The sequence below is a fragment of the Sebastes fasciatus genome, chromosome 1, assembly GCF_043250625.1.
Source record: "Sebastes fasciatus isolate fSebFas1 chromosome 1, fSebFas1.pri, whole genome shotgun sequence".
Lineage (NCBI taxonomy): Eukaryota > Metazoa > Chordata > Actinopteri > Perciformes > Sebastidae > Sebastes > Sebastes fasciatus.
In genome coordinates, this window is record NC_133795.1 from 32,343,556 (window position 1) to 32,367,145 (window position 23,590).

General features: G+C 39.1%; 3 protein-coding genes across 4 annotated transcripts in view; 1 reads left to right on the plus strand and 2 right to left on the minus strand.

Annotated features, from left to right (window-relative positions):
* Positions 1-7,013, minus strand: part of iffo2b (intermediate filament family orphan 2b) — a 35,246-nt gene extending 28,233 nt beyond the window's left edge. Inside the window, exon 1 of one of the 2 annotated variants that reach the window (XM_074643652.1) lies at positions 5,890-7,013. In XM_074643652.1, coding sequence (XP_074499753.1) covers positions 5,890-6,380 — 491 coding nt within the window. In that variant the 5' untranslated portion in view covers positions 6,381-7,013. The remainder of the gene's footprint in view (positions 1-5,889) is intronic. The other variant, XM_074643661.1, reaches the window with a different exon arrangement.
* A 3,173-nt stretch (positions 7,014-10,186) lies between these two features.
* Positions 10,187-15,112, plus strand: mrto4 (MRT4 homolog, ribosome maturation factor). Its single transcript, XM_074643726.1, has 8 exons — positions 10,187-10,312; positions 11,766-11,824; positions 11,929-12,032; positions 12,124-12,205; positions 12,286-12,353; positions 12,443-12,594; positions 14,253-14,329; positions 14,419-15,112. Exons 1-8 carry the CDS (start codon positions 10,198-10,200, stop codon positions 14,560-14,562), a joined length of 801 nt encoding a protein of 266 aa, XP_074499827.1. The 5' UTR covers positions 10,187-10,197; the 3' UTR covers positions 14,563-15,112.
* Positions 14,970-20,457, minus strand: LOC141772581 (aflatoxin B1 aldehyde reductase member 4-like). The gene is made up of 7 exons (XM_074643711.1): positions 19,928-20,457; positions 17,665-17,852; positions 17,460-17,564; positions 17,006-17,102; positions 16,417-16,516; positions 15,856-15,985; positions 14,970-15,436 (listed from the first exon to the last, which is right to left on the minus strand). The coding sequence occupies exons 1-7, from the start codon at positions 20,229-20,231 to the stop codon at positions 15,275-15,277; spliced, it is 1,086 nt and encodes a 361-aa protein (XP_074499812.1). The 5' UTR covers positions 20,232-20,457; the 3' UTR covers positions 14,970-15,274.
* Positions 20,458-23,590: the final 3,133 nt, after the last annotated feature.

A 23,590-nucleotide genomic window follows, 5' to 3' on the forward strand; every position in this document is an offset into this window, starting at 1 on the left:
AAATTCAGCTGTGCGTGAATTATTCATGCAGGAAGAACATGCCCGGGAGGCCCAGAGACTTTTCTCTATACGTCCTGTAATCGCCCACATTGTCATCCAGCAGGACAGTTGTTTGGCCTCCATTCACTGATGGAATAAACATCCAATTAGGAGAGGCCACAGCACACTGATCTCTGGTTCAAGTCCCAACTGGGGCACAGCTCGTATATGATGTGTTAAAACACTGCATTGCACCTTAAAAAATGGTATAATAATCTGCATTTCTTTCTTTCTGTCTGTGCAACCATCTCCATAGCTGCCTCCTACAGCACCTCTATTCTACAGAAATGCATGCAAACTAGTCAATTGTACACTGTGCTCTGAGTTCTTTGGAAAAAGCAAATACCCATATCTTTATTCATACAGCTCTTTGAAAATGTATTTGCATATGAGCACAGGCATAACTGCTGTCTTTTATTCTGTGTGCAGTAATCTGCATAATAGATAAAGCTGTCTGCACCAACAGTATCACATGTAAATACTAAACAAATGTGCACTTTGCCTTCTTGGCCACATAAAGGTATAGCTGTCACAGGCAGATAAACACAGTTTCTATTCTTAGTTTGGTGTCGACTGTCAAATGTGTTCGTCAATGTCAGCTACAGTTTTCACGTCATTTTAAGCACTATCGCACGCTAGTGGCAATGACTGGCAGAGCCTCATTAACTCCCAAGTGATATATTTCACAGTGATGCAAGACAGAGGGAGGAAAACAGTGTGAAGGAGGTTCACTGGCATTGACCTTACCCCCATTTTCCTTTCTTTGCTCGGTCGTTTGTCAGGGTGAGAGGTAGACACGGTGGCACTGAGTGGACTCTAATATAAGCTAGCTGTCTAATTTATGAAGCCTATGCTTGGACAACTGTTTGTGTATGTCTGTGTGTGAGAGACAGAGAGGGACTGTGTGTGTGTGATAAAGCACAGTTTTGCATTTGATAGGCCAAAAAATCAGATGAATTAGTTAAGAATGTGGACTAAATCGGTTAAAGAGCTTTTCCCGATCCACGAATACATCCAAAGAACAAGACTGTTCTCCACCAAAAGCATGCTGTATCATTTGGAAATATAATTAAGGTCAATAGATGTTTTTGGAGCAATGAACTTTTCAGCTCAGAGAAAAGACTACTACCTGTAGATGGAAATATATGGAGATATATATGGAAATATATTAATGGAAATAAGCTTCATGCTATAACCTTATTTCTACTATTTTGCGACGTTATATTTCAATGTGAATCTTTGTCTATATGTCAAAATTGCACTTTTTCCACCAAAAAACGACTCAAAAAAGGTCTCAAATGTGATTTTGTAACTTGGGTAGAATTGGAGAAAATATGATTAAAGAAAGTGATTTTTATAAAATATATATCCTGACAGTAGTGCATGAGACAGGTAATCTGAAAAAAAATCATGTGTCATCATCTGTGTCCTCCAGTACTCCTAATGGCATCCGCAAGATTTCACAGACTGAAGGAAAACAACCAATCAGAGCAGAGCTGGAGCCTGCCGCCTCTGAGCAGCTGTCAATCACTCGCAAACTCAGATCAAACGGTCAAACTAGGCAGCGCTTTACAAACAGTACACTTTAGTTTCTGAAAACATGTGAGAAGAGAAATAGGCATTACAGTAACAGAATATTGATTCATATTTGATCAGCGCTGCCTAGTTTCAGCTGCCTCCGTTGAATGAACAGCTAATAGGAACGCTAGATTTTCTAAAGCCTGAAAACAGAGCCATGAGGAGGTGCAGAAGTCTAGTTTTCTCTCAGAACACTTGAATTACAATATGCTGAAAGGTTATTATGGAATTTTTGCCCAATGATGCCGAAAACATTCTGCCTACTGCAGGTTTAAATGACACTCATATGTTGCTATAATGTCTGCAGGCAGGTTTATGCTTGTTTACACAACAATTGTTTACAACAGTGTATAGGTTTTACTTTAAAGTTACTTAAGGGGAAAATCAGAGTTCAAGATGTTAAAAACGTCTTCAGATTTGCCATCTTGCCTCCAGTTCTTTCACATTTCTTCCCCATATTGCACCTCTTTATTGTCCTGATTAATATGTTTTCTGTTAGGCCTATATTTGAGCCTTTTCTTGTATTCAAGCAGCCTCTGAACTTCGTAAGTGACAACGTATGGCAAATCACACCGTTTTTTCCTCAAGCTCTTAGATAATAGTCTCTTTATCAGAAAGAGGCGCGCTGTAACACGACAGAAAATAAACAACCGAGTGCATCGTGGTATAAATGCAAGTGACCAAATCAGAATTGGTCCAGCTGGCTATCCATCTATACTTGTGTGTGTCCACTCTCGTAAAGCTTTAATAAATCTCTGGGTGGGCAGTGTGGGAGTACAGGGAGGGGGCGGGGGGGCTCCATCGGGATTGAGGATGCCTTACAAAGCAGGCTGAATGTCTGAGACAGGGAGGGGTGGAGGGGTGGAGGGGTGGAGGGGTGGAGGGGCTGCAGAGGGGTGGAGTGACGGACGAAGGAATGGCCGAACACAAAGAGCACAGAACAGAAAAGGCATGGCAGGATGGGGCTCGGGGACTGAATGCTGAAACGTGACGGTAGTAAAGAGGATTTAGACCGGGAGACGGAGAGAAAACAACCGGGAGGAGGTGAACTAAGCAGCAGTGATGCAATTATTGAGCTCAGAGCAGAGAAGGAACGTGAGAGGCAGGGAGAGAGATTGATGATTATTGGGTAATAAAAAGAGGCTGGAATGTGTCTTGTACCTCACGTATAGACGTGAAAAGAATGTAAAGAACATGTTTGACACTTTGGTACTTGTGAGTGTCATTAAAGAAAAACATAAATAAGACCTAGAATACCTACACTGGTGTAAAAATAATGAATAAAATGTATTGAAAAGCAGTCGGCTCAACAGACAATATTTGGAGGCATAATATAGGTTTCATGTGAATGTGCTACATGCAGTCGTTTTCTATATTTTGCGAGCTAAAACCCTGATTGAAAAGCAACTGAGATGGCTGTTTCAATGACTCATAGAGTCAAGAGCTCCAAAATTTTGGACCTCAGCTGCAGCAGTTTTTAATTTGGCTGCCGTCCCAGTCACTGCTGCCGTCTGTCTCCTCAAGCAGAAATGCACAAAAAAGGATATGCTGGTGTTCCAGAGAATGACTGGACAGGATATCCAGTTTCCCAGAAGAGTGGGACTGCACACACATTCTGTGTCACTGAGTCAGTGCTCTCGCAGGGAGGCCGGCGTTCGTCATAGCCGACCTCGCCGAGCAGACAGAGGCCCGTTTAAATGCCTCTCTGCTTAAATCACGGCAGCAAACAGAAGCAGGCGGTTGCTTGGCATGTCTCCCCCCACCCAGTAGCCGGCCAGCCAAGCGGGCCAGCGGTGACGTAGGTCAGCCAGGGACTCTGCAGTGAGTCCTCAAGGAAACACAATTTATGTGACTAAAGAAGAACAATTGGTGGAGACTGAGCCATGCAAAGGAATTTCCTCAGAGGACTGTGAGAAACAGGATCATGTCAAATCACCATAAACATCTGTGTGAAATGCTGAGCTCAGCTCCTTCATGTGAAATACTACCTCAAGTGTAACTCCATCACTGTGATGCCTGTCATCTCGCCCCCACACTACGCTGTCAGATGAGACAGTCTGATGACATTGGTGAACCACATGGGAAGCAAAAAGTCACACGGTGATGTAGATGAAAACCGTTCAGATCTAACTCAATCTCAATCGATCCATCCAACTCAGACATAATTTCTCAGAGTTGATCAATTCTGCAGATTCTTAAGTAATTAATCGCTTGGTCTATGAAATGTCCTAAACTGTGAAGAATGCCTGCGATGGCTTCCCTCCGCCCAAGGTGACGTCTTAAAGATGACGTTGGAGAACATTTAGTTTTTTCTGTCTATCACAGCTAATCACATCTAATGTGAACATTTTAACGTGCTAAAAAGAAGCTCTATCTTTAGGAGCAATATTGATTATGTGTCTTGATTTAATATAGCACCACATTAGAACAACTTCTCGGCTTATACATCTACATCGAATGAGTCAACCCTTGCAATTTGTGGCAGTTGAATGACTGCAGTGTGGGCTGTGATGTAGGCTTGACGAGAAATCGCTTGAATATTCCTGTAAAACTACCACAGGAGCTTTAATCGTGTCCATGATTTCAGTTTCATTCTTATTTCTGTGTAGCTATAGTGCAAAGACAGTCAGTTGGTGTAGTGGTCATTGATGAGGTGGGTGTACAGTGGTACTAGGTAGATGGATAGTAGGTTACCAAAGAGGAAGTGGGAATTAGGGATGTCACGAGAACCGATACTTCGGTACCAACTCGGTACCAAAATTCTAAAAATGTGACGGAATTGTTTTCTTCGGTACCAAAGGTACCGACCGATGCCTATAATGGTCATTAGGTACCGGAGCGGAGGTACTGGAGATGCGATTCTTCCGGTTCTAATGGGGGCAGTATACGCTTACAAGTGTTCTCATTTGCCGTGAACTTAAGGAAGAAGAAGAACGCCGTAACAGCACGGAAAAAAACAACAACACAAGACGTGAAAGATGGCAGCTGCTGCAGCGCTACCTCTGCCTCAACTCGTTGAGAAAACAAATAGCAAGAGTCGGGTATGAAAGTAATTTGCATTCGAGGCTGATTTACAAGGAGTAATAATAGATTTGCAAAAACCAGTCTGCGGTGCAGTAACGGTGCCGTCGTACTTTTCTTTCCAAAAGAGGAAATACTTCCAATTTAGCAAAGCACCTCAAAGACAGACAATATTGTTTGTTTTAAATACTTGAAGGCTACATGCCACTGTTCTGTTTTGCAATGTTAATAGACGTTTCTTTTTATTTATTACTTAAAGGCTACATGTCTCTGTTTTTTGTAATGTTCAAATGTTTTAATAAAGGAATGCGTGTTGAATTCCACGTGATTTATTGTTTTTTTTGTTTTTTTTACCGTGGTATCGAATTGGTATCGAGAATCGTGTAAATTCACTGGTATTGGTATCAACTACTAGATTTCTGGTACTGTGACATCCCTAGTGGGAATACTCTCCTATATATTCCCATGGCTTCTTGGCTGATAGGCTGGTATACTGTAAACCACCAGAATAAGAGGCCACTGAGGGCGGGGATGATGATAGGGGCCCATGAAAGAAAAGGAGGCCCACAGCAACATTCTTGCAGGGCTTTTTGCTACTCCCCTGCAAATGATTAATATCTGGTCAATATATTAGAGCAGGGCTGCCCAAAGTTGGCCCGCCAGATGTTAGCAAATTCTTTTTTTAAATTTTTTATTAAAAGACCCAACTGACTTTACTGTCTTTTGGAGGCCGTACCAGGCTCGGGTTTATGGTTAGAAGATAGTGGCATCATTTGAAAATAGAAAACCTACAATAAGGACTCCATTATACCAATCATGTCATGTTAGCTTGTCAGGAAGGAGGAGAAACACTCTAAAGTCGGGCTTAATTTTGGTGGGGATAGCTATAGTGTGAAGATAGTCAGTGGTGTGGTGGTCGTTGATGAGGTGGGTGTACTGTGCTACTAGGTAGATGGATAGTAGGTTACCAAAGAGGAAGTGGGTATACTCCTCCTATATATTCCCATCATGGCTTCTTGTCTGATAGGTGGGTATACTGTAAACCACCAGGCCACTGAGGGTGGTGATGATAGGGGCCCATGAAAGAAAAGGAGGCCCATAGCAACATTCTTGCAGGGCTTTTTGCTACTCCCCTGCAGATGATTCATATCTGGTCAATATATCAGAGTATATCCAGGTATAAAGATTGCCTAGATTACTTTGTGGAGAAAACAGCACATACATAAACATGCATCAGCCTTTTCTACTCGCCTTCTCCTGTACTCGTCCCTCTCCCTCTTGACTTTGGCCAGCACGTTGTACAGAGCCCTCAGCTCTGGGGTGATGGTGTCTATCTGGACCCCGACTCCGTCCGGATGCGTCCACGACACCCCGGGTCCTCTCAGCGTCTCGTACCGCTCCCCGTGCCTCCTCACGTGGGTGTAACTCCAGATGGTGCCCGGTAACCTCGAGTCCGGACCGTCGGTCTGCACGGCGACCTCCCGGGCGTACAAGTGTCGGTACTGCGTCTTGAGCAGAGCCTGCTGCAGCTGGCTCTCCAGCAGCTTGTTCCTCCTCTCCAGCTCGTGGACTTTAGCGAGGAAGCAGCGGAAGCGCAGGTTGAGTGTTTTCAGCACGTGGATGTTGGAGCCCAGGTCGTTCCGGAGCGCGCTGCCGGTCACCACGGGGCCAGACCCGGACCCGGACCCAGACCCACCGGGGACCGAGCCGGGCGGCGCGGAGGAGAAGAACAGCGAGTTCATGTTCAACAACAACAACAACAACAACAACAACAGCAATCCAACTATGGCTCTGTCTAGTTTGTATACGCAACAACAACAACAACAACAAAATGTCTTATTATCTCTGCATATTCCCTCACAAGCCCCACAGGACTCCTCACAATGCAGATGCTGAGAGTGTCTGAGAGGTTGCAGACGAGCTGACCATCACTGGATGTTTACCCAGAGATACTGACATGGACCTCCTGCTGCAGCAAGCTGATGATAAACCCAGAAAGTCCTTTAAAAGAGGCACCGAGGGCATTATCTTCTGAGGGAGGTTTGACGCAGGGCGCAGCAGTAATAATAATAATAGACACCAGCAGCAGCAGCAGCAGCAGCAGCAGCTTCTCCAGTCACCGTCATCATCCCTTTTGCTTTGTCAGTCGCTGATGATGCTGCGCGGGTTCATATAGCCAGCAGCCGACAGAAGGAAAAGAAGATGGTCCACCTTCTTTCTTTTGTTCATTCCCAGTTGGTTCAGTGTGCGGCTCTATCCAGTCCGTCTCCATGTGGTGCCGCGGTGGGAGGATGAGAATGAGGATGATGATGATGGCAGGATGCGGGACCGCAGAGCCCGGCCTCTCCGAGCTGCTGGTGAGCGAGGATCATGTTGCAAAGTGCTAAACTCGGCACTATGGCCAACATCAGCCACTCCCACCTCTCTCCCTCCTCCCTCCCTCTCTCTCTCTCTCTCCCTCTCTCTCTCTCTCCCTCCTCCCTCCTTCTCTCTCTCTCTGACAGGGGGGTTGAGAGGGATCACATCCTGGCTAAAGGCATAAACATAATAAGCCTAATTAATAGGATAAAGTAGACTATAACAACAATGCATTTTCAATTCATTTACTATACGCATAGTGTTCAGGCATTATATTAAGGTTTTATTAGAATAGAATAGAAAGCTTTATTGTCATTGTATCAAATACAACGAGATTCACAGTTTGCCACTTCTGGTCTGTGCTTTATAACAAATACTTGACAAGACTAAACGAGGTATATAAAACATATAACAGGTAAAACACGCACAGTTATAAAGCAAATAAAACAGGTAAAGTAGATGTAATAAATACATATAAACAGAAGTGTTACACTAGAAGTATAAAATATAAAAATAGATGTAATGTAAACAGAGGTAATTGCACTTGTAAAATAGGTAGATGTAATAAATAAAATGTAAACAACGTTGCACTTGAGGTGTATATTGCATCAAGGATATATTGCACAGATAAATGTATTCACATTCAGTGTATTAATATTGCACAGATTTATTGTTTAGTCAAGTCAAGTCAAGTCAAATGTATTTCTATAGCACATGTAAAACAACATGAGCTGACCAAAGTGCTTTACAGACATAGGCAGAATAAAAAAACAGGTCAACAGAGCAGACAACAAAATCCCACACATATCCACAGACAAAGACCGAGATAAAATCCATGAGTAAACGACTGTTATAATGAGCATTATAAAAGGCCAATTAGTAATCACAATTCAGGTATATTCAAAAGCCAAAGAAAAGAGGGGGGTCTTGAGCTGTGCTTTGAAAGACTCCGTAGAGGGAGCCGATCTGATCTGAGGTTTACATGTAACCAGTTTACAACTGAATCATTTCTCAAAATAAAAAGTCATCACTGACAAACTTTCACCACAATAATAATACAAAATGTATGTTGGGACTCACTTAATGACTGTATCAGTGTATTCTACTCCATTTAATGACTATATAGCCTATTGTGGGGTATCATATATTCATATATGTGTATAGGCTACTATAGGGCTACTGTGTGTTGTTTTTACTTCAGAGACAAGTTTCCATTGCCTTGCAATGGACAATAAAGTTTTTCAGATGTTGATATGCATATATTACATATTATAGCCTATATTTTATATACTATTATAAAAACAATGCATATACTGTGTGTATCTACGTGTCATTTACTGTAGGCTACACACAGTCACTTTTCTCAGAAATATAAGGAAGCTGCAGTATTGGTAAATCTTTTTGCATAAATGCATTGATAAGCACATATGCACAGTGATGTATGCTGTATGTCTGTTTCATTCTCTGACATATACTCCCCGTTCCCCTGATGATCAAAGTGTTATCTTATTTCATATTTAGGGTATACGTGCTTCGGTATCATCGCTTTTTTCATAGGGACATGGAGTCTACTTTATATCATGTATAGAGCCAATAAGGTCATTCTAAAAGATGATCACCGTGGATGAGTTAGCTCTTTTTCTTAAAGCTGTGTTATCAGAACTAAGGCAAATAAGTAACTGTTCTGATGTCACTTAATGCTGCCTCTCTGAAAGTGTTATGATGTCACTCATGCCATGCTGACTCACAGCCGGGCAAGAGAGGGACATGTCTTAATTTAACTCCTGATTATAATGACAACATTTTGCAAATGTACCAAGTGAGTCTACAACATCTTTCTAATATCAATTGGAAATCTGTAGGTAGAATCTTAATGGAAAAAGGGACATGCATTGCACAGACCCACAATACGCCTATCATCACTATACATGGCTCTATGAGAGAGTTGTAGGCCTAGTTTTATGAGTGATGTCATGCTCTCTGTACTTGCATGTTGTTGCTTTGACTCAGTGCCCCCTAGTGGGTTAATCCAATTATAATCCACATTATTTAGATGATCTTGACCTTGTCATGTTACACTTAGATGTAAAGTAGCCTATAGATGTCAAATTAATTTGTGACGGCTCGGCAAGACAATAAATTGTTTTTGTTTTTAATGAAAATGTTATTCACTAAGATAGGTGAAATGCCATATTATAATACTAGTATGCAATTTAATCATGCGGTCCCATGGTAATATGCTGCCCATATTTAACCTATTGCTATTTTAGCTTTACCTTTATGCATTGCACACATACAGGAGAGCCTACCAAAACCATTTGAAATGATTTTGCCCGATTTATGAGGAACATTAGTGTGAAATAAAGCTCTTAGCTCAATGTATGTCTACTTAGGACCAGCTGTACATTTCTGCTTAACGGCAACACCAACAAGTTATTCATATTTTATTGAAAAGTTCTTCTTCTCTACTTAATTATTAATTATTATTTTCTAAGCGCTGTTTTCTTTTCTACATTTATTTAATTAATTAATTAATTAATTAATTAAAGGTTTCTATCCTACCACCATGAACTATACTACTGTAGTACTTATTACTTTTAATTCTAACTAAATAATTAAATTATTTTAAAAATTATTTCTATGTTATTTTTTTCTGTAACTTTACCTCTTGGGATGGGAAGAAGACTGGACCTGTCTCTGTGTGGGAGTGGGAGGCGATGTGTATGTGTGTATTTATGTATGTACATATAAGATAAAATAAGATTAAGATAAGATAAGATGAACTTTTATTAATGTCAAAGCAGCAACATCAGCAAACAGAGTGAAACACAGGAGAGGTAAAGGTATCCAAAAATTCTAAAAACAATAAATAGAGATATAAAAGATACAGAGTGAATGGGTGAACATAGTGTGTGCAGTCCGTAAATAAATAAATGTAGTATGTACAATAAATAAATGTAATATGTACATATGTGCAGCCTATAAAGTGGTATATAGGATGTATAGTGTAAAGTAAGTGTAAAGTGCGCCAGTGTTAAATGTTAAATGTAAGATATAATAATTATTATTTTTTTTGTATTATGGCACCGGTGTTATGTTTTGTTATGTTTGCTATGCTATGTTTGGTTAAAAAAAAAAAGGAATACAAATAATTTTCCAAAAATAAAAGTTCTTCTTCTCCTCTTTGTAGTCAGGCACCACATGGTCGGCTTCACCAGACAGAAACATCTGGGGTCCTTTCACTTCACGTGTGCGTCTTGCTGCTCCTCCATCGTGACAGAAACAACCATGCCGAAGTCAAAGAGGGACAAGAAGAGTGAGTATATAGCCTTTAAATTACAATATGTACTAACACATAAACGACTAAGCGTGTTAACGGGCTGCTTGTACGTAACAACTGACTGCGACGACAGAACATGAACGTAAAGTTAGTTAACAGGCTCATGTTAGCTTCTCCTCCTGCTGGGACTAGCTAGCAGTTAACACACATGTAGTTAGATCACAGGTCTGCCAATCTGAGATTTACAGAATAAAGTCACAAGATTATGAGGAAAAAAAGTTGTGATATTATGAGAATAAAGTCATAATATTATAAAGTAGTAATTTTACATGTTATTTTCTTTATTTCTCGTAATATTACGACTTTATTCTTGTAAAGTTATGACATATTCTCTTCATATTATTTCTTTATTCTCGTAATATTATGACTTTATTCTTTAATATTATGGCTTTATTCTCTTAATATTATGACTTTATTCTCGTAATATTATGACTTTATTCTCTTAATATTATTACTTTATTCTCACATTATAACAACTTTATTCTCTTTATATTACGACTTTATTCTTTAATATTATGGCTTTATTCTCTTAATATTATGACTTTATTCTCGTTATATTATGACTTTATTCTCGTAATATTATGACTTTATTCTCTTAATATTATTACTTTATTCTCGTAATATTACGACTTTATTCTCTTAATATTATGACTTTATTCTTGTTATATTATGACTTTATTCTCGTAATATTATGACTTTATTCTTTAATATTATGGCTTTATTCTCTTAATATTATGACTTTATTCTCTTAATATTATTACTTTATTCTTTAATATTATGGCTTTATTCTCTTAATATTATGACTTTATTCTCGTTATATTATGACTTTATTCTCGTAATATTATGACTTTATTCTCTTAATATTATTACTTTATTCTCACATTATAACAACTTTATTCTCGTAATATTACGACTTTATTCTCTTTATATTACGACTTTATTCTTTAATATTATGGCTTTATTCTCTTAATATTATGACTTTATTCTCGTTATATTATGACTTTATTCTCTTAATATTATTACTTTATTCTCGTAATATTACGACTTTATTCTCTTAATATTATGACTTTATTCTTGTTATATTATGACTTTATTCTCATAATATTACAACTTTGTTCTCATACTATTATGACTTTATTCTGGAAATCTCAGATGTTTTTCCCCTCAATGTGAGCCTAATGCTCCGAGGGCACTTTGGTCCTCACTGCATTAGACTTATATACTATATACTTAGACTATAAACTGTGTTACCTTCATCACAATGCTCAAATGTTTTGCGGCTCCAGACAGATCATTTATTTTTAATTTTGCCTAAAATGTCTCTTTTGATAGTAAAGGTTGCTGACCCCTGGTCTAGGTGTTGTAACAGTGACTGCTCGCTGATATCAGTTAAACTCACAGCTAACTGACTGTTTAATCTTCTCCTCAGTTTCCTTAACGAAAACAGCCAAGAAAGGACTGCAGTCTAAACAGAAGTTAATCGAGGAGGTGAGTGTGTTGTCAGCTAACAGTATGCTATACTAACCAGGGCTAGCTGCTGATGCTGCTGACATGTTAAACACTAAATGATCCACCTGTTTGTGTGTTTTTAGTTACGGAAATGTGTGGACACATACAGAAACTTGTTCATATTCTCTGTGGCCAATATGAGGAATACCAAACTGAAAGACATCAGGACAGCATGGAAACACAGCAGGTAATAAAGCCTACTGATTTTGTTTTTCATAGGAATTTAATTTAATAAGTGTCTCAGATAAGATGCTTGACTCTCCTCTCCTCTTCCACAGATTCTTCTTCGGCAAAAATAAAGTCATGGTGGTTGCCCTGGGTAAAGGACAAACAGACGAATACAAAGATAATTTGCACAAGGTAGGTGAGATCCTATGTATTTATGTTAAGCTGGAAAATATAATACTCTATTTGCAAAGACTTACATTTGTATTGTGCAGGTCAGCAAATATCTACGAGGAGAAGTGGGAGTACTATTCACTAACAAAACAAAGGATGAGGTACAAGAGTAAGTAAGGCTTCACGTGATGCTCTACAATTGCAGTTACTCTCCAAATATTGTTCATTAGTTAACAAAATGGTGTTCTCTATCCACAGGTATTTCAATCATTTCAAAGAGATGGATTATGCTCGGTCAGGCAACCGTGCACTGATGGACACAACTCTGGATGAGGGACCCCTTGAACAGTTTCCTCACTCAATGGAGCCCCAGTTGAGGCAATTAGGACTTCCAACTGTTCTCAAGAAAGGTAAGATTACAGGATAAGGCTGGCAAACCAATAATGTTATAGTCAATTTCTCAGTGTTTTCTGACTAGGCCTGTCACAATAACTATTTTTGTCGGACGTTAAATTGTCCCAGAATTGATTGCGATAAATTATATTATTGTCATTTTAAGACCGTTGTATGCCACTGATGTAATGATAATATAATAGCATAATAATGCAAGTACACCCAATTAATTTTTAATTAAAGAATATTCAGACATTGGAATTGGAATTTGAAAAATATTAGAATGTTCTAAATAAGTAAAACAAATAATATAAAACCACACAACTAAAACAGTAAATAAAATGGATGGACTCTCAGGCTCTGTTAACAAAAATGCGCAATTTCTCCTCAATGCTCAAGTCTTATAATGATAAAACCATTAGTTTATTCTGGCATCATGTTAGCTAAAATGTTGGTGACATTCTCACGTAAACAAACACGAGTGTAAACACAACAGGAAATATCGAGGTCAGCAAAAATGATCAAGATCATATCCATATATCGTATGGTGCATCTATAATGTAATTATCTTGACAGACCTAATTCTGACTTCCCCACCCTGTCTGGCACTCAGCCCCAATCCCATTGGTTCTTACTGAAGACCCGCATCTTTAATATCTGATCACAAATATATACTGTAGGCTGCGTTCCAAATAGCAAACTGTTTCTTCTTACTTTTAGTACGTACTGCAGCTGCCCTTACAAAGTACTGTATGTACTGTTGCCTGCAGTATGCATACAGTTGGGACATACTATTTTGACATAACATTGCGCTTTGAACTTTAACCCTCTTGCTCATATATTTGATGCAGTCCGTACTAGGAAATTTGAAGCTGTCAATCAGCTGTCATCAGGCGGTAATCTGTCTGTGCCCTTGGGCGGCTCAGTCGATGTGATGCATCTTCCGATGCGCCGAGGATTGTGGTTCAGAACAGCCAGAAAAGCGTGCTGGCTTGCATACTGCAAAATACGACCAGATGCAGTAGGTCGGACATCCTGTTATTTTTGGCATACTGCATTTGACAAACTATTTATTGTGACATACTAAATATTTTTCTGACATACTAAATAGTATGGTAGTATGAGTTTAGGAACGCAGTCATTTTTTAAAGCAGATTCTTGATGTAGTTTGTAAGAGTAATTGCATTTGTTGGGGACTATTTTCAGTCACGGATTCATAGCACATTTGTTGTTCTAGTGAGTATTTAAGGCACTTACTTTACTCAAAATAAACTACATTGCCCATTAGGGCTGTGTAGTTAATCAAATTTCAATTACGATTTTGGCCTCCAACGATTATAAAAACAGGATAATCAACATAAAAAGATTATTGTGCCACATTATCGTGATCTTAATATCTACTAGTGCAACGGTGTAGCGCACTGATGTGTTTTTAATAGTTTTGGACAACAATGGAAATCTATACCACAGAGTAATGAATAGGCTTTATCATGCCTTGGTTACACAGACAGTGCTAGTTAGAAGGCTGTATTCTTAAAACATGTTTGAGTGCAACATGTGACACCCCTTTCTTCTCTGAACAATAACCATTGCCACTTTAACAAGAGTCATTTTTCATATCAGTTAGTTGGTTATGACACATAATAGTAACATTTTATATCATATGTTATTAAAGGGGTGGTGACACTGCTGAAGGACCATGAAGTCTGTAAAGAGGGAGACGTGCTTACTCCTGAGCAGGCTCGTATTCTGGTGAGTTCTTGACTAAATGTTGCCCCTGACATACAGTACAGTACTGTGTTGCATTTGACTAACTGATCTGTTCACATTTGTGTCCACAGAAACTCTTTGGCATCGAGATGGCCGAATTCAAGGTGCAGATCAAATGTATGTGGAACTCAGAAACAGGCGAGTTTGAGAACGTTGCTGGAGAGGAAGAGCCTATGCAGGATGTTGAAGAGGAAGACGACGGAGATGCAGAATGAAACATCTGCAAGGGCAGAAGCTTGTACACATCTGTTTTTTTTTAAGTAATTTTTTTGCCGGCCTTCAACAGTAGAGGGACATTGAAACCATTCACCATGATTGCCAGTGCTGCCCCTGGAGTCTGTAATCTCTCTCTCCTTTCCTTTTTTCACCCCAAAACATGAACTTCTGTCCTTCACCTTGAAGCCTTCACCTTTAGCTTTGGACTGATTTGTTGTTCAGTAAACACTGGTGACTGGAGTCAATAGACTTAATGATGTCTTACATATAATGATGTTGATGCAAGTTGTTTTGGTCAACATAATGAGAAAAGTATCGCATGAAATTATTTTGCCATTCAGCCAAAACAAAAAGGCACATGTCTTTTCATGTGTTAAACCAACCCGTTTTATGTAAAGAAAAAACATTTTGTTGAAGTGAGAAAATTGGTTCTTTTTAATGTAACAGTTTGATTAAGGCAGACTCCAGAAAAGGCTATTTTTCCCTGAAAAAATATCTTCATTTTTTACATTTGTACATTAACAATGAAGTGCTCTTCTCATGAATACATACTGGTTTCCAATTGATTCATTCAAAAGAAAAAACTAATTTCAAGTGTGATTTCAGGAAAAAAGTACAAGTAAGTAACTAATGGAAATGGGCTTTAGCAGATCTCTTTTTTGTATTAACTTGAATGGAATTTAATTGGACTGTTATGGAGATTTAGGCTCTTTAGCGGAAGTAGTTTGGACACTCGTGGGCTACGAGATTCCAGGCCTCATTGAAGGCGGCGACCACTCTCTGATCCAGAGGACCCTCCTCTGCAGCAGCCAAGTTTTGCTGAAGTTGCTCCATAGTTGACATGCCAATGATGACTCCATCACCAAGATCACCCTGGAACAGCAGACAGTTTAATGTCAAAGAGAAAAATAAGTTTCATTCAAAGTTGTTTCATGGTATAACAATTGACAAGGCACTTTCAGATGATAAAAGAGCTAGGATTTTGGTATTATAAAGTTGTCAGTATACACAAGTAATGACCAGCTATAATTCTACAATTGGCCAGTTGATTTAAATGAGTTGAAGGCCCCTTTTAGCTCTCTTCTCAGGATTACAGTGTTAGCAATGGCCTCTTGAAACTCTGAGGGCAGGACCAATCTTTGTTCAGTAAAAAAAAATATACCATATTGTGCAGAGTAAGATACCTACTTTTTCCAAAGAGTTTAAATTTCTAATAATCATGTTGTACGCTCACCATGATGATGACTAAACATTATGTTGTATCATTGCAGTGATCCAAACACAATAGTTACCTTAAGTTGAGAGTGATGGTACATCCAGCGCATAGCAGCAGAAGTCATGGTGGGTTTCTCTGAGCCGTATGTCGTCTCCAAGGCCTTCAGAACCACTTCTATTGCCTCGAATTGACTCTGCTTCCAGTATCTGACACAGAAGAGGACAGGCACAATTACTTTTTGAGATATACAAGTTGATCAGTTTAAGCAATATCAGGCTTGACTTAAACATTGTTTCCTAACTTTGTAAAACAAAATGTAACTAATACATATAAATTTACTTAATTGTTTTTATTAAAATAATAAATCAGAACTAGCAACTTGGTAAAAAAAAAATCTTAATAATTAACAGGAGTTACAGTTCAAGTGTAAACCTTTTAATGCAGCAACTAATTGGTCGAAATGTAAACAGGAATTCAAATTCCAGTATATAATGTATATAGTATATAAACATAAAATGTAATTGAATAAATAGGACCCATTGTCACTGAAACTCAATCCAGCTATTTCAGTCAGTATCGGCACAATATCTGATATCAGTATCGGTGCATTCTCGAAAGCAAACGGCTGGTCGTTCACCTGTTTCTGTATGCTGTAGCCCAGTTGTTACCGAAGAATCGTCCTGCAGGCTGGGAACCATCTTTGTCTTGATAATGGTACTTTCCTGTCAGAAGGCCACCTGCAGAGGAGGAGTAATGTCAGAATTCAAGCTAAAATTATCTACGGTTCCCAATACTGTCATTCACTCAAAATTTAGTTTTTTCATGCTACATTAATACAAAAAAAAAAAAGGTTATAGTTCATGTCAAAACAAGACTAATGGTCTACGGCCATGGTAGCAGCTCTGTGAGGCTGAAATAGACACAGTGGTGCTTTGAGCTACAGTTAATGCTAATGTCAGAATGCTAACATGTTGCTAGATGAAGGGCATGAGGGCCACATGGAGGTATGTACCAAATTTTGTTGCAATCCATCCAATAGTTGCTGAGACATTTCAATCAAAAGCACAAATATCAACCTTATGGTAGAGTCAAACTCAGGGGATCACCAAAATCATTAGGGATTCATCTTCTGGACACCAATTAACACCAACTGTGACTTTCTCCTTTTGAATAAAACAATTAAAATGGTGACTGCAAGGAAACCAAAGAAGGAAGATATACAACACCTGCTAGAGGATTGTATGCGTAGAATTTAATTCCGTAGTTTCTCAGACATGGCAGCAACTCAGTCTCAACCTGTCTTGTAGTGGCGTTGTACATCCCCTGTGAAAGGTTGTAAGAGTCTAAGTTAAGGTGCAGAAAATAGTCAAAGAGGTTATATTCAAGTGAAAGCATTTTAAGCAAAGAAAAAAACAACATGGGGGATTAAAATGAGATGGAAAAAGCATTTGGGCCACCTTGAGTTCCTCTAACTATGAAGGATGCTTAACCATTGTTTTCTCTCTGTAATGAAAACTACTGCAATTCTTTATAAGCAGTTGCACTAAAGTTTTAGCAGCACAGCCACTCCTATGGAGGGATGCAACACAGATATATAATTGAGTAGCTTTCTTATTCTAAGAAGATGCAATTGATTGGTGATGAAACTACAAGGTTTAACGACTAAAAGTGCCAGAATACCTGATACACAGTGGGAACAATCCAGTTGTTGTGTCTGCAGATGGTGGCAATTTCAGCCACTTCCCACGATGCATAGTTTGACAGGCCAAACTCCTTGAACTTTCCCTGATGGTGAAATTTTAACATTGAATCAGAATTTAATTAAATATTATCAAGTATGTTTGAAATTATAACTCATAGAAAATGAGTTGTCTGGTCTCTTGACCTCTTTGTGGAGTTCATTGCAGGTCCTAAGGGTATCCTGGATGGGGTTTTCGTGGTCAGGGGCATGGAGGTAGAAAAGGTCCACACTATCGGTCTTTAGCCTCTGAAGGGAGGTGTCCAGCTGAGAGCGCACACTCTCTGGCTTCAGCGTCTTCCCATCCCAGGGGTTGGCCTTGGTAGCTATGCTTACTTTCACACAGAAAAAATGAATTAGTATTAAGTATGCACTTATTACTTATGTGTTAAGTATGTCATTTACAGGATATTTTCAGCAAACTTTATGACCCTTGATTCTCTGGTGGTGTTGTTATCAAGTGATATTAAAGGTCCCATATTATGCTCATTTTCAGTTTCATACTTGTATTTTGTGTTTCTACTAGAACATGTTTACATGCTGTAATGTTAAAAAAAAACTTTATTTTCCTCATACGGTCAGCCTGAATATGCCTGTATTCACCCTCTGTCTGAAACGCTCCGTTTTAGTGCATTTCAATGGAATTGCAACATAATTGCGTTGCTAGGCAACAATTTGGGTCCATGTTTACTTCCTGTCTGCTGATGTCATTAACATACACTGCAACCGGAGACCTGTACTACGAAGCAGGATTTGCGGTTATCGAGGTAACTTCAGGGTTAACTCAGGGTTTTCTGTACTACGAAGCTGGTTCACTTCTTATCGAGGTAGATCTCCATGGTAACTGATGTTGAATGGCTAACCTGCTTTGGAGCAGGTTATGTTCCAGATAAGAGATCAACTCCTATGAAAACACCTCCTACTGACCAATCAGAGCTCAGTGCAGTGATTGTATGATAATATTACATACATGTGAAGAAGTTACAGTCATAATCCAGACTAAAAACAACCCAGTTTAAACTGACAAATACAGGAAGGACAGCTGACTTTATGCTGTGGGTGTTTACCGCTTTGAATTATGTTTTTATATTTATTTATTTTTTACTTGCTCTTGAGTCAGTTTCACACCGTCAGAGAGGGGGAACCAGCTGAAAGGATGTTTAAAAACTCATAGACGCCATTTATTATTTGTAGGGTAAAATTAAGTGTATTCCATTCATTTATAATTCTTGTAAACGCTATTTATATTTAGTACACTTTACTTTTGAGTGTTCCGTTAAATTAAGAAATCTGTTAATTTAATCATTCACACATCTGGAGTTTTTTCTTTTACCAGCTGTCCTTCAAGCATTTGGCAGCTTCAACTGTGTTACTTTTAGCCTGGATTAAGTGTTTAATTTCTTCGTATTTGTCTAATATAGTTTGCTCTTCCTTTGTTAAATATGCCGCTCTGCCTGTCTGTCAGTAGTCTTGTTCATGTCTGTGATTGGTCAGATGCTGTAAACACCTCCTCGTTCATGTGAACGTGCTCATAACGAGATTGGAAAACTCTGGGTTGATTTACCGAGTTGATAACCAGTTTCGTAGTACAGTTTAGCGAGATCTCGTTTGTTAGGATAAGTGAAGCCAGATAAAGAGAAGATACTCTGGGTATGTTGAACTCGCTTCGTAGTACAGGCCTCAGGAATAAACTGGGACACATTTAGAATGTTTACGTTTAAAATTGTGTCAAGGGTCTAAATATTGTATATTCGTGACATCACAAATGGGCAGAAATCCTGACAGCTTGTTTCAAATGCAGAGTTTCTGAATACGGGCTGTGTGTATTGCCCTGTGGATTGAGTGTTTCGATACTTTCACAGTATTTATATGACTTAAGCCTGTTTTATAATTAAAAAAAAACATGAAAATCTCACTTTTTTATAATATGGGACCTTTAAGAGGACTTGCCTACAGGTTCAATTTTTTTACTTAAGTAAAAGAAAAAAAGTATTAGCAACAAAATATACTTAAATTACCAAAAGTAAAAGTACACATTATGCAGAACGGCCCATTTCAGAATATTACTGGATTATAATTATTGATGTATTTATGTGATCCCCCAGAATTAACCTATAATAATACATCCTAATTTATTTGATGACTATATTTTGTATTAATAATCTGAATCTGCAGAGTAACTACTATAAAGTAGCAGGAAATAGAAACAAGTACCTACAATGTGTACTTAAGTAGAGTAGCCTTAGGTTACTTGAGTATGCTAAATGTACTTGGTTACTTACCACCACTAATCTAGTATATATCAAATAATAACATGTATGTTTAATAATGTACACGGCGCCTTACAAATACAATAAACACATACAAAATAAATAAATAAAATAAAATAAAAATAAAATAAATAGTATACCTGTTTTAGGTAGATTCATGCCCCCTATGACCGTCTCTGACTGCCCATCCACATACATGAAGGCTGTGTCCACATGGTTGTGTCCTCTGTCCAGGAAAGTCTTCACCATCTCCAGGCTCTGCTCGGCGTCGGCTCGGCCACCAAACGCCATCGTCCCCAGTAAGGAAACTGGTCGTTTAGTCTGAGACGACGACATGTTTCTACGAGCGACGAACCTCGGTGAATGTGTGAGCACGTCTTTAATAGTGTGACTGTTTCTCAGTGTGCACAGTCTTCCTGTTGTGACTGTTATTACCCGCTGCATGCTACAGTCCAGCAGCTTGCTTACGACTAAGGTCGAAGGTCGTTGAAAGTGGTGTTTAGGGAGCGTCGCAAAGTTACTTAACCGGTTTAAAAACGAAACATGTGTTAGATTTACTGAAGAGCTATTCGGCTTCTTTGCTTGAGGCAGTGTAAAGTTCGTTTTCTGTGACTATTTCCGGTTGTTTTGGACATGTAAGTTAGATAATATTTGTTCAAGTCTCTTCTGTTGCATCATCTTGTGGAGCTGTCATACTAGATGTAGTTCATATGTTTATTCACAAGGTGTCAGCAAATGACCATCCTTTGTCACAAAAGATGCTCTTGGGTTTCTCCTGCATCCAGCAATGTGCAGTCCAGATATACTGTAGACACGATAAGCTAATACAGTATGCAAATATTAAAATGTGTAGTTTTTTTTTACTGGCTACAGAACCATTCATATTAGTCTCAGAAACCAACAAGTGTTTCTATACTGGAATAAAACCCTATAAGATAAGATATTCCTTTATTAGTCCTTCACACACTTTGGGTGGAGCAGCCTGTTGCTGAAGGAGCTCTCCAGTGCTGAGATGGTGTCCTGCATGGGGTGGGAGTCATTCTCCATCATGGATGACAGCTTAGCCATCATCCTCCTCTCTCTCCTATCAAAGGTTTTCTGTTAGTTTGATAATTTGATTTAAACACACGTTTGTTAAAAATATGCACCATGTAGCCATAATATCAACTGAAATATTAAAGTTATTAGAACTAGACTCAGGCAGCCCTCCCCTCCACCATCATGAAGTGCTCTGAGTGGTTAGTCAAATCATTCATCACCTCCTCCCTCCCTGACTCACTGGACCCACTTCAGTTTGCACACAGACCAAATAGATCAACGACGACACCATCGCCCTTCTGCCCTCTCCCACCTGGACCAGAGGAACACATGGGAGAAAGCTGTTTGTAGACTAATAGCTCAGCATTCAACATCATTGTGCCCTTCAAGCCCAGAGACCTAGAGCTCAACACCGCCCACTGTGATTGGATCCTCAGCTTCCTGACGGGCAGACCCCAGACAGGGCGGCTAGGCACCACCATATCCTCCACCCGGTCCCTCACTATCAAAACCGGAGCTCTTCAGGGCTGCATGCTCAGCCCTCTCCTCTACTCCATGTTCACGTATGAGTGTGTGGACACACACAGCTCAAACACTATCAGTTTGCTGACAACACAACCGTCATCGACCTGATCACAGACGGCCAACAGAGAGTTGGTCAGAGTCCTGACATCTTGGTGCCAGGACAACAAAATCCAGAGAGTCAGCTTCAGGTTCCTCGGGGTTCACATCACTGAGGTTCAACATGGTCTCCAGATACTCTGTAACTTGTACAGGTGCACCATCGAGAGTATCCTGACCGGATGCATCATCGCCTGGTTAGGCATTTTCACCACCCTCAACCGTAAGACTCTACGGAGGGTGCTGAAAACTGCTCAGCAGGACGGAGCTGCCATCCATGGAGGACCTCTACACCCAACGGTGTAGGAAGAAGGCCAACAGGATTATTACAGACCCTAACCACCCCAGCCCCAAACTGTTCCGCACAGCCAGGCTCAGGGACAACTTCATCCCGCAGGCTATAAGAATGCTGAACTCCTGAGCTCATCACTTGACACTTTACCATTATACTGTCACCATAGCTCTATATACTCTACTTACTGTTTTACGAACTGTTTACACCTCTGTGTATACAGTATATATTTATTACTTCTCATCATGCATATACTTAGTACATTTCTGTTTACATTCAATTTATCCATTAGAAAAACTGTCTACCACCAATTTACATTACTTATTTTTAGGGCTGTCAAAGTTAACGCGCTAATAACGTACTAACACAAATTAGTTTTAACGGCACACATTTTTTTAACGCATTAACACTATTTACATACATACATTTTGTTGTAAAGCTAGCAGCATGGCACCTGATATCATATGAAACTAGAAAACCTAAGGAATCCATCGTACCAACCATGTCATACTAGCTTGCAGGGAAGGAGGCTAAATAACGCTTCACACTTGCACTAAATTTTTGTGGGGAAAAACTGTCAAAGCCATTTTCAAATGGGTCCCTTGACCTTTGACCTAAAGATATGTGAATGTAAATGGGTTCTCTGGGTACCCACGAGTCTCCCCTTTACAAACATGCCCACTTTATGATAATCACATGCAGTTTGGGGCAAATCATAGTCAAGTCAGCACACTGACACACTGACAGTGACACTTCAGTTTGTCATGTTATGATTTGAGCATATTTTGTATGCTAAATGTAGCACCTGTGAGCGTTTCTGGTCAATATTTGTCATTGTTTTGTTTTGTTAATTGATTTCCAATAATAATAATAATAATAATATTATTATATATAGACATTTGTATAATGCAGCATATTTGCCTACTCCCGTGTTGATAAGAGTATTCAATACATGACTAATCTCCGTTTAAGGTGCATTTTGAACAGATAAAAAATGTGCGATTAATCGTGATGAAATATTTTAATCTTTTAATCTATTGACAGCCCTATTTATTTTATATTTATTTGTGTTGTGTTATATTTAAGCCTTATATTAATTTTTAAGTTGCACTATTTTATGTCTTAGATTCTCATTTTGCTTTTACTTGTGTGATTTTCCTTTTTTATTTACATATTTAACGAGCATTGTTGAAGGGAACCTGAGATCCAAGTTTTTCACTGCCAATGACTGCTTTGTTGTAATTGTTGTGCATATGATAAATAAAGAAACCTGAACTTGAAACTATTTTTTGCAGCTCAACGTGTTCAAATGTGATGTATGAGGAATTCCCCTTAAGTCTTAAAAAAAGACCAAAAACCAGACATCATAAGCAGCCTGACACCTCATCACAGGTATAATGCCCTCACAGGCATTAGGTCGTAGTCCACTAGAAAACGCCTTGGAAGCTTTGTCCATTTATCATACATCTGTAAAGACATTTTGACACCTTAAGTATTTTCATCACTGTTTTTGTTTCAGGCCCAATGTGTGTGTGTGGAGAGGAAGGTGACGCTGGTTGCCCAGAGGCAGCCGTGTGTGCAGGCCTTCGCACGCATGGGTAAAGTGTAGAAGCAAGGTTGCGTGTAACAGTCATAAGATACGAAAATAGGTGAGTAATACACCTCATTTGTTATCTGTCGACTCTTCCCTCTTTGTATTCAAAACCTCTGACTCTGTTCTCAAACAAACACTCCCATCTTCACCTGCAGGGGTCCTTAGAAACTCTGTCCAGACAAAAACCCAATTGAAGCACTGTCAAGGCCAGTGGGCATGTTGGGACATACACACACACTAGCGACAAGGGCTATATTG